Source organism: Peromyscus leucopus, chromosome 15 (assembly GCF_004664715.2).
Source record: "Peromyscus leucopus breed LL Stock chromosome 15, UCI_PerLeu_2.1, whole genome shotgun sequence".
Taxonomy (NCBI): Eukaryota; Metazoa; Chordata; class Mammalia; order Rodentia; family Cricetidae; genus Peromyscus; species Peromyscus leucopus.
Genome location: NC_051076.1, coordinates 55,676,896 through 55,688,556, shown reverse-complemented (window position 1 = coordinate 55,688,556; position 11,661 = coordinate 55,676,896). Strand labels below are relative to the sequence as shown.

Sequence of the window (11,661 nt, the reverse complement as noted above, 5' to 3'; positions counted from 1 at the left end):
TCAGAAGTCCTTACCTATCCCCAGACATCTGAAAATTCACAAGGGAGGGTGTTGTCTCCAAGGTGAAAACACATTCCTTACTGCACATCTGGCAACAGAGACCAGCTCCTCCCATCATCTTTGCTGCCCACAGCTGGCAGAACAGCACTCATAACACCTACTTAAAATGCTGGTGCATCTGAGCCAGGCCTGCCCTCGGGGTCCACCCAGCTGCGTCGTGGGGACCCAGAGAAGGGAAGCCGGGCATCCAATCTCAACGTCACACAGCAAGTTCTTGGTAGGCTCTAGGGCTCTTCCCTGCCCATTGCCAGTCACTGGTTCCCTCATTTGATAAACCGCAAGCTCCACATGTCACCAAGAGGCAGGGGATGGAGGTCACACCCCCCGAGAAGGGCTGGTGAGAGGCCACAGCGGAAGATGGTCCACGTCCGTGAGGGTCTACCTCATGGAATGGATGAGCTATTTGAAGTGGTCCCTGAGAAGTAAACAGGGACAAGGGCAGAGAGGGCACCTTAGCCGGCATCAGTACTGCCAGCCTGGGGGAAGTAGGGGTCAGGTGCATTTAGATGGCTCTGCCAGGCTGTTGTGAGGCTAAGGGGAGGAGGAGGGAGGCAGAGAGAAAGGTCTAAGGGAGTGAAGGGCCACCACTAGGAGGGGGTGAGCTGGAAACCAGCTGCCCTGGAGACATGTCCCCTCTAGTCCCTGAGAACTACCTTTTCTTCCACCATCACCCATCCCCTGCAGAGGACACCCCATGCCACTCCCTGATGCCAGAGGTTAGATGAGATGTTCCTTTTCCCACCAAGCAGCAGCCACATGGAATCACCCATGAGCAAGATGGAAGACTAGGGCGGACCCTAGGAGGAGCCGGGCAGAGGTAACGCAAACGTTAACACAGAGGGTCCAGCCTTTGATCAATAGGCCGTGGTGTCCGAGCTGGGGCTGAGAAACTCAGGTTCTGTGCTGTCTGTACCCTGAGCTCCTCCTCAGCCTCTGTCTGAGCTAGAGGTGGCAGGGCCAGGCCAGGCAGGGACTCAGCTGTCCCCGGGCTCAGCCACGCTTCCCACACCAACACTGTCCCCCACCCCCAGCCACTCTGTTCTTCATCCAGGACCTGCTTATCCTTCACCCACCTAGCTTGGGTCTCACGGGGCAGGATTTATGAGGGCTGCCCCGCCACGGGTCCTGGGGGTAATAAATCACAGCAGAGCCCGGGTGTGTATAAAAGAAGGGCCAGGGGCTCTGGGGCCACACAGATCTTAGAAAGCCTTGGCTGAACCAGATGGACGGGAGGAGGATGCCGCTCTGCGGACTCTGGTTGATTCTCTGGAGCTCTTGCGCCTTCAGTCTCCCGACAGACACAGCCGCCTTTGGACGGTAACGTGGGCAGAGAAGGGCTGGCAGGGTGTGGGGGCTGGCGTCTTATAACGCTCTCAGCTTTCAGATACGCTGGGTCACCCGGTTCTTATAGCCAGTCAGCCATGGATGTGTAGTCCTGTTATGATCATTTGAGTGACGTGCCCAATGCCACACAGCCATAACTAATTAGGCCTGGAAGGGTTGTCTTCGGATTCTCTTCCAGAGGACCACGTGTTTCTGATGCCTAAATTCATACTGCAATGATTGAGGAGGACACCGGTAAGTTAACACACCTGGGAAAGGAGAACGGTGACGAGGTCAGGTGCAGGTCCTCTAGATTTTCCCAGGTTCAATTTTCTGCTTCACTAGCAGTAAAGTCAGCTCCAGCAGCAAGCTAATCTCACCAAGTTTTAGTGCACCGTTTTAAAACAGGATCATAACAGATACTGCTTCGTGGCCGCCGGGTGGTGGTGGTGTGGCGGTGGCGGCGCACGCTTTTGATCCCGGCACTCGGGAGGCAGAGCCAGGCTGATTTCTGTGAGTTCGAGGCCAGCCTGATCTACAGAGTGAGATCCAGGACAGGCACCAAAACTACACAGAGAAACCCTGTCTCGACCCCCCCCCCCAAAAAAAAAAGGAGCCATGGCCATGGTGTGGGTTACCACTGAGTGTAGTAAGGATAAGGAAAGGCTCCTGGGAGCCCCGTGAGGGAAGATGAAAGATTGATTCAGTGCATTTCCAGGCCTGTGGAAGCTAGGCTTCTTCTTGTTGTTTTAGAGACAGGATTTCTTGGCTGTCCTGGAACTCACTCTGTAGACCAGGCTGGTCTACGAACTCACAGAGATCCAACTGCCTCAGCCTCCCGAGTGCTGGGATTAAAGGCATGCGCCACCACTGCCTGGCATGGGAACAAGGTTTCTTAAGGCAGGAACAGGGAAGAGGCAAGACTAGGAGAAGGCTCACCCAGAGTCAGAGTCTGGGGATGGAGACGGGGTCTGGGGAAGTCCTGATGCACGCTTTAATCCCAGCACTCGGGAGGCAGAAGTAGGAGGATTTCTGTGCGTTCGAGGCCAGCCTGATCTACAGAGTGAGTTCCAGGACAGCCAGGGCTACACAATGAAACCTTGTCTCAACCAGAAAAAGAAAAGTTGTGAGTCTATCTGGTGCTAGGATCTGATAGGCTGTTCCATCCCAAATCAAGTCCCCAAACCCCCAGCGCCTATTTTGCCGATGAGGATACTAGGGATGTCCTCCCGGAAGGTCTGAGGCCCCTGGCCTCTGTTTCCGAAGCCTCCCTGTCCTTTGCTCCCAGGTTTGCAGAGAGAGAGAGAGAGAGAGAGGGAGGGGGAGAGCAGCTGCTGTGGTGGGAGCATGGTAAGAGGATTGTGTTTCCTACCATCCCACCCCAGGACAAATGCCTAAGAAAGCAAAAGCATGTGACAGAGAGAGTGGAATCACCAAGAGGGGTCAGGCTCTGTGTACTGTACAAGTCACCTTGAAAGGTCTCAAGGTCATTGCTTTACACACACACACACACACACACACACACACACACACACACACACACCATGTCCAACCTCCAAGCTGAAGGCAGCCGGCTTAGCTTGGGCAGTGACTGGGCAAGACACAGCCATCAAGGTGTCAGAGGCTGGAAAGGTTAGAGAATTACCAGAGTCACACAGCATGTCCTCAGCACCACGTGGCTCCATCCTCATAGGCTAGGCTGGTGGGGAGCACTCGGGGGAAATGGCCCCTTGGGCTGGCGTCCTGGGGTGGGCATCCAGGCATGCTCTGGTCATGCCTTGAAGGACTAAAGATCTAGGAGAGGAATGGAAGAGGATTATTTTTCTTTTTGAGACAGGGCCTCACTATGGAGTCTGGAACTCACCATGTAGACCAGATTGGACTGAAATTCACAGAGACCCACCTTCCTCTGCCTCCTGAGTGCTGGCATTGCGTGCAGAAAAAACCCCACTATGGAGGGGTTTTCTAAAAGGGCAAGGGCCACAAAGTGTGGCAAAGCAGGGGACCTTTTCATGAGATGGTGGGGAGTAGAGCTTGTTGGGACATATTTTCCTTTCCTCCTCCATAAAGCAGGAATAATAAAAGCACCTATCATGTGGGATGGCTGGATCAAATAAAGTAAGTGTGAAAATATTTGTGAAGAGTAAACTATGGGAGGACTGTAAGTCATTTCTGCTGGAGTTCACACAGATAGGTGTGAAATAGGGACAAGGCAGGGAAGGTAAGGAAACAGAGTGCCAGCAAGAAAGGTTAGGACTCGTGGTGGAGAGGAAACAGGGCCCTTGTGTGTCCGGGAAAGCACACCGCCACCGAGGTGGGCTTGTTCCAGAGTTTCCTGGCCCAGGGCTCGAGGTACCTTCCTCTGACTGCAAAATGGTCTTCATGCCTGTCTGGGCCTGGCAGCCCAGCCCTGGGTAGCAAAGACAGCCAGCAGGAGCATGGACTCTCTGTTTGGCATTTCTGAGTCATCTTCACCTCTATGAGCCTTCAATGTCTCAACTGGAAAACAGAGCGCTAACTGTCGTGTGGTTTGTATGAGGGCGCTTGCCAAGCAGCTGCCCAGCGGCCAGGAGCGACTCAGTGGGCTGCTGTTTTACACCTCTAACATTCTGCCAGTCAAAGGTGATTGGAGGATGGCTGGTGTGAGGCGAACAGCCTGGGGTTCAGGCCAAAGACACAGCATTCCCCAGCTGAGGCACACAGGCAATCTAGAGACACTGGCCTATCTCAGTCTGGCTGGGTTCAGTGGTTCTGTGATACCCCGGGGGTCCCCCCAAGTCCCTGAAGCCTGCTGTGGGCATCTGCTGCCACCTACAGGCCCTACGTGGCACTGCCTCCCCTGTCAATCAGAGGAGAGGTCAAGAGCCTTTATGTCCCAATTCAGAACAATGAGGCACAGTGAGGTGTTCAACACATGGTGATGATGATGATTGATGATGATAATGGATGGGTGGACAAAAAATTTCCTTATCTAGTTAAAATGAGACAACAGAAGGGATTTGGGGATTATTTAGTACCACATACCAAGCACTCGAAGAGGCTTGTATATTTTCCTGTAGAAACCTCAGGGCACAAGAAGTGATTCTTAGGTACATGGGAGAGGGTTAGTGATAGACGTACCAAAGGCAAAGAACTCTGCGGATGCTGGGGAACTACACGACTCTTCTGCTTTCCTTCTACCCTGGAGCAGGATCTTGCTCAAGAAAATGCCCTCCGTCCGGGAAATCCTGAAGGAGCGTGGAGTGGACATGACCAAGCTCAGTGCTGAATGGGGTGAATTCACCAAGAGATCCTCCTTTGGCAACGGCACCTCCCCCGTGGTCCTCACCAACTACCTGGACGTGAGTGCCTAGCTCAGCTGCTATTTCCCTTTCTCTCTAGGACTAGCAGGCCCCTCTCTTTCCACCAAGCTTGACTGAGCCAAAGAGCACCTGCGTACTCTACAGAGCTATTTACAGCTGAGAAGTCTGAGGCTGTCTTGCTGGTGGTGGTTTGTTTTGTTTTGTTTTTTCAAGACAGGGTTTCTCTGTGTAGTTTTGGTGCCTGTCCTGGATCTCGTTCTGCAGACCAGGCTGGCCTCAAACTCACAGAGATCCGCCTGGCTCTACCTCCCGAGTGCTGGGATTAAAGGCGTGCGCTACCGCCACCCGGTCTGGCCTGGAACTCACTGTATAGACTAGGTGGACTTCGAACTCACAGAGATCTACATGCTTCTGCCTCTCAGGTTCGTTCATGCCCAGCTATTTCAGCCACTTTCACTAGGCTTCCATGCCTCAGTGAGTCTCCTATATTCCAGGCAGCAGAGGATAAGGCAGAGCTCATATACTTCAGCAAAATGGAAAGCCAAGAGTCAAGAGGGGGAGCAGGCAAGGCTCCCAAACCCAAGCAACTTTCCCTCCACCCCTGCAGACCCAGTACTATGGCGAGATTGGCATTGGCAGCCCAGCCCAGACCTTCAAAGTCATCTTTGACACGGGCTCAGCCAACCTCTGGGTCCCCTCCACCAAGTGCAGCCCCCTCTACACTGCCTGTGGTAAGAGTCGGGCCCCGTGCCTCTGCCCTAACCCTTCCTGCTGCGCCTAACTCGGCTGCCCATTTCCCAGGGAACTGCTTTCCCTTAGCCCCGGGCCATTGGTCCAAGAAAGAGAGAGGAAATGTCTCTCATCTTCCTGAATTGGCCACCAACGTGAATAAGCCAGCTTAGGGAAGTGCCTGGGCACCTGGAAGGCCATTTCCCAGGGTCCCTAGGATTCAATCAGAAACAACGCTACAAACCCATTCCAAGTCCTGAGGCTCTTCCAATGATAGCCTTAGTGAATGCCCTCACACTAAGCACCTACTTTGTACCCAGAATCCTCTTTGGCACTATGTCAATGTTAGCAATGGCTATAGAATTCTTTGTTTGAAACAAATGTCTCGGAAGCATAAGCACTTAAGACAAAACCAAGAAACACCATCTTTGACTGGTGTACATTTTTTTTCCAAGCTGGAGACTCAGGAATCCCAACACACACACACACACACACACACACACACACACACACACACACACAAAACACACACACACACACACACCTACCTGAGCTAAGTTTCAGTCATACTAGCCACATCCACCACTTGCCCCACGTCTGAGCCTCCTGGCTAGGTCAATAACTCTTAATGCTGATCTGAGCCTGTGTCCTTCTGCTAGAGATTCACAGCCTCTATGACTCCTCGGAATCCTCCAGCTACATGGAGAACGGGACCGAATTCACCATCCACTATGGATCAGGGAAGGTCAAAGGCTTCCTCAGCCAGGACATCGTAACTGTAAGTAGGACCAGCCCTCCTTACACCCACGGGGCCCATGTGGAGCAGGGCAGGTGTACTCCGGCCCACCTTGGCAAGTTAAGGAACAACCTCCTTGGCAGCTTCTAATGGAAGCTACGAAGACCAGCGCTGCAGAGGAGCTGGCACTGCTTGACCAGGCTTTGCATCAAACTTCCGTGTGGGCAAGCCTACACCCCACAGTTTCCAACCTTGCGACAAGCCTGGACTTACCAATTCAGACCAGGCTTGGAGTATTGCTGAGATTGGGGAATCCGGGGTTTGTGCTGGGGCATGGGTTGCTTCCTTTTGGCCAGTGTGTAAGCCCATCTTGTGGAGTCACAGGCCCTGCTGTGCCTGGGCCAGGGAAAGACACATATAGAGCCCCAGAGGGGACCAGTGTGACCAGGGGGCTTCACTCTCCCCGTGCCTGTGAAATCAGGGGGAGGGGCACAAAGCGAAGCCCTGGTTATGATGGGGAAATCCTGAGCATGGGCCTCTGGGAGGGGTGCAGATCACCTGCCTGGAGGGACCTCTTTCTCAGCACTAGTCAACCCCATCTTTCTGGCCCCCAAGCATGGATGTGTTGAAAGAGTATGTGAAGGCTTGCTGGGATAGTCTTACCCTAACTGCTGTACAGAACCTGCGTGTCTTTGGGGTTCCTGTTGTGGAAGCCAGAGCAGACCCCGGCCAGGTTTCGATGGTGACCTCTACCCACTCTGGTTCTTCTCTCACAGGTGGGTGGAATCACTGTGACACAGACATTTGGAGAGGTCACCGAGCTGCCCCTGATACCCTTCATGCTGGCCAAGTTTGATGGGGTTCTGGGCATGGGCTTTCCTGCTCAGGCCGTCGGCGGGGTCACCCCAGTCTTTGACCACATTCTCTCCCAGAGGGTGCTGAAGGAAGAAGTCTTTTCTGTCTACTACAGCAGGTGGGCCTTTGATCCCGAGGCCAAGGCAGGGAGGGGCGGAGAGCTGGAGGAACGGCAAGAGTCCAGGCCAGGATTTGCATGTTCCTGGTTAGGTGGTCCTCAATCCATATCTAGAGCCACACACTAGCCAATTAAAATGAATGGAAATCAAACATCCAGTCCTTAGGGACTGGCCCCAGAGACACAGCCAGCTTCATGCCTTGACTTATTTGTTCTCTCACTGATCCAGTCAGTGCTCTGAGCCACGTGCTGTGGGAGGCTCCAGGGTGCATAGTGAACAAGACAATCCCTACCCTCCATCCTCATAGAGCTTGCCGTCCAGTAGGGGAGACAGGAAATACAGCACACTGAATGCCTCGGGCACACCAGGCACCCGCTACCAAAAGCCGCAGATCCTTTCGATTCTAGGCCAGGATTCTGTGCATTTCAGCCAGCCCTGGGGAAGCTGTGGTCAGCATCCCAGCAGGGCTGGGATCGGCTGCCAATTTCTGGGTTCAGAAAGAGGGTCTGAGCTGGAGGTAAAATCGTTACGGGTAAGAACGGAGGCCCGGGGTGATGAGATTGGAAGGGAGGGGTGGACTCTAGAGCAACCTGGGAGGAAGCAGAAGTCTTCTCCAGATGGTGACTCTGGAAGGGAGGCTTTGAGTGAATTACACCAGTCAGAAGCTGCTGCAGTCAGGGGTCCTGGGAAGTCTGTGTTTCAAACAGTAGAGGCAAGAAAAACAGTGGTTAAGAGTGGAAGTGGGTGTCAGAAAGTGTAGGTCACCAAATGTGGGCTGCTTTGGGAAATTCAACGGGGAAGAGTGTTGGGGCGGGGTGTAGGGTAAGATCCAGAGAGAAGCAGGGACTGGGAGGTGGCTGTTCTAAATGCTAGAGGATGCTTGAGCAGTGCTGGGCGGGAAGACGAGCTGACTAAAGAAGACTTAAAATGCATGGGGCTCGGAAGTAGGGGCCATGGAAGGAATTAGGGTCCAGCAACAGACGGCAAGCAGGTCTGTAAGCCGGGGTCCTCTTGGGCTAGGAAAAAGTGACATTTATATAAGTAACTGATTCTTGAACAGAACATGTGCCCACCTACCCCGTGTACACATGTGCACATATGTGTATGTCATGGGTTCTGAGAAACTCCTTTACATACACATAAGTACCTTGGAAACCAGCCCAAGGCGGCCCTGGGCTGAGGTAGAATCACGAACACGGAGAGGAAGGTGAGGGCAGTCAGCTTTGACTGGGAACGAGACACTGGCTCTAGGCACCACATGTCCACCAAGCTCTGGGTGATTTCACTCTTTGGTGACTCAGTTGCCCGAAGCGTGAGAGTTAACCTCTACCCCTACCAAACAACAGGGTTGCTGAACTTTGCCCACAAAGAAGGTCTCCTCTCTACGTCCCTCTCGGCCTCAACAGAACTCTTTAGGAGACAGGAGCCCCATGTGGCCCTGAACTCCAATACTCCCCGGACCTTTGCCCCTGGAATCATGGCCGCTACCCACACAGACTCCCACGCCTCAGGCTCAGCCCCCTTACACGTCTGATTTCTCCCTAGACTCTAGAGTCCGGAGTCTACACCACACATTTGTTGTGACCAAGTGAGGAAGGCATGATTTATGACTTATTTGCATCTACCTTGTGTCCCTGAACCTGATGGTTTTCTGGAGGCAGCTAGACAGTCCTAGAAATACTTCTGCTGCATTCGGGGAGGGGCCAGCAAGGGAGAGAAGCAGTGGGTTCTGTGTGCCACTATTACAGCTGTTTACAGCCTTGCCATCCACCCCCTAAGCCCTACCTCTGCCCCAAAGCCCTCTACCCCACCCTGCGCCTCAGTCAACTTTCCCTCATCCCTGAAGTCTCGGGTTCCAACGGGTGTGTGGCTCTAACTTCTGTTGGTCTTTCCTTTAGGGACTCCCACCTGCTGGGGGGAGAATTGGTGCTGGGGGGCAGTGACCCCCGGCATTACCAAGGCAATTTTCACTACGTGAGCGTCAGCAAGACTGGCTCCTGGCAGATCACAATGAAGGGGTGAGCAATCATAACCTCCCCAACCCTCCAAACTGGTGTTGTCGCTGGGATTGGGGTGGGCTGGGGTGAGGGCAGGGGTATCCGCTCCTTACGGCCCAGTCACTATCTGCTCTCTGCCAGCTCTGTCCAGGGTGGGGGCACAGGATGGGATTTGGGGATGGGAAGGAGAGGACTCAGGGAGAGGAGGTGGAGTCTCTAGTCTATGTGTTGATGATAAGGAACAACCAGCACCTTCTCTCCGTACCTCAGCTCTCCTCCAATGCACTGCCAGACCACTTGTACGGCTTTCTATCACTACCCTTAATTGGGAAAGACATGCAGGCTGTGTGTGTGTGTGTGTGTGTGTGTGTGTGTGTGCGCGCGCGCGCGCGCGCGCTTGCCTGGCAGCTTCTGCCTGTCTGCCTTCTTGTCTGTCTGTCTGCCTGTCTAACGGTAGCCTCCACAGGGTATCTGTGGGGTCCGCCACCTTGCTGTGTGCAGAGGGCTGCATGGCAGTGGTGGACACTGGTGCATCCTATATCTCGGGGCCTACGAGCTCTCTGAAGCTGATCATGCAAACCCTGGGAGCCAAGGAGCAGAGCACAGATGAAGTAAGAAATAGGAGGAGAGAATGGCAGGGGGTGGGGATGGGGTGAGGGGGTATGGGGGGTGTTGGGATGGGGCACAGATAGCACCACCTAGCTCCAGCCTGAGTCCCAGACAAAGCCATTTCATGCCATCTCCTCCTCACCCTGCATGGGTGGCAAGTCTCCCATGGAGGGTGAGCGGAGACTGTGTCCAGGACTCTCTGGCACGGGGCTCTGGACTTCTCAGAGATCTCCACACTGAAAAGAGCTTCCTTCGTTCCCCCAGTATGTCGTGGACTGTAACCAGGTGCCCACCCTCCCCGACATCTCCTTCCACCTGGGAGGCAGAGCCTACACACTCACCAGTCTGGACTACGTGCTACAGGTGAGGCTCCGTGAGAAGAGCAGGCGGGGGCTGCCAAAAGGGGGAAGCTGTAGTGTACAGATCACCTACCAGCCCCGTGGGTCATGAACGCGGCTCATGCCATCTAGAGAACTGGTAACAATCCCAGTACCTATGCCTCGCCTAGCAGATCAGAACTTCCATGACAGGCACCTGGAAATCAGAGTTTTCAAAATGCCCCCGATCCAGCGGGGTGGTGGTGGCACACGCCTTTAATCCCAGCACTCAGGAGGTAGAGGCAAGTGAGTTCAAGGACAGCCTGGTCTAAAAATCAAGTTCTAGGGCAGCCAGGGCTACAAAGAGAAACCTGTCTCAAAAATCCAATAAATAAACAGACAACCAAAACAAACAACAAACAAACAAACAAAACAAAACTCATGCTGTGACTCAGCGACAGTCCTCTCCCCGTTTCTGAGCGGCCCTCCTTTTTAGTTCTCTCCTCCTTTCATGCTCACGGGCCTGGAGAAGTTCCGTGACTTGGTCTGGGTCCGAAGCTAAGTTGGCCTGTGAACACAGGGTAGACACATTGTTTGCCTGATATCTACCACGGAGCCTGCCTGCCCCAGGAAGGCTGGAATTTAGGCAGGGCTCGAACGGCTCTGGAAGGATGTAGGAGAGTTGGGGCATACGACTGGGGTGGTGGGAAGGGGTTGTGTCATGGGCAACAGAGCAAGCCTCCGGCTTCTTGCCAGGATCCCTACAGGACTGATGACCTATGCACATTGGCTCTCCATGGCCTGGACATCCCGCCACCCACTGGGCCTGTCTGGGTCCTGGGTGCCAGCTTCATCCGCAAGTTCTACACCGAGTTCGATCGGCATAACAACCGCATTGGCTTTGCCTTGGCCCGCTAACGCCCTCGGTCACCCAGTGAGCCTAGTTTCAGGCCGAGGCAAAGCTGGCGCTCCTGAGGGCCATTTTGTCAGGGCTTGCGGCCCCCCCCCCCCCCGGGGCCCTGGACACAGCTCCTCATGAGTGCTTGCCCCCTCGCCTGCACTCACCCTTCCCTGCTTTGAGGAAAGACAGAATAAAGACTTCCTATTTACAGCCTGTTTCGGGTGGATTCTTTTGCGTTTGGAGCAGAAGGAGGGACAGTTGTGTGGTCACATGTGGAGAAGACACATAGGACAGATGGGGCTGGAGATGTAGCTTTGTCAGTAAAGTGCTTGTTTCCTAGGTGTGAGAGCCTGGGTTTGATCCCCAGAACCCACAGTTTAAAAAAAACAAAAAACAGGCATGATGGCAACGGGGGCTGGGGGGGGGGGTATAGAGACATGCAGATCCTCGGGGTTTGATACCAAAGGAATGATAATTGAAGTTGTCTTTTGGCTTCTACACACACACACACACACACACACAGACACAGACACAGACACACAGAGAGAGAGAGACAGAGAGAGACAGAGAGAGAGAGAGACAGAGAGAGACAGAGAGAGAGAGAGAGAGAGACAGAGAGAGACGTAAGCACAGAGAGACAGAGAGCTGGAGAGAGAGGGAGGCAGAATGTGACAAAACAGACACCCGCCCCCACATGCTTTTTTATACAAGGT

At 53.8% G+C, this 11,661-nt stretch overlaps 1 protein-coding gene across 1 annotated transcript; it reads left to right on the top strand.

The window, feature by feature from the left end:
• Positions 1 to 1,176: 1,176 nt before the first annotated feature.
• Positions 1,177 to 11,161, top strand: Ren (renin). The gene is made up of 9 exons (XM_028876486.1): positions 1,177 to 1,377; positions 4,574 to 4,724; positions 5,293 to 5,416; positions 6,074 to 6,192; positions 6,927 to 7,123; positions 9,023 to 9,142; positions 9,588 to 9,732; positions 9,995 to 10,093; positions 10,804 to 11,161. Exons 1-9 carry the CDS (start codon positions 1,283 to 1,285, stop codon positions 10,963 to 10,965), a joined length of 1,212 nt encoding a protein of 403 aa, XP_028732319.1. The 5' UTR covers positions 1,177 to 1,282; the 3' UTR covers positions 10,966 to 11,161.
• The last annotated feature ends 500 nt before the right edge of the window (positions 11,162 to 11,661 follow it).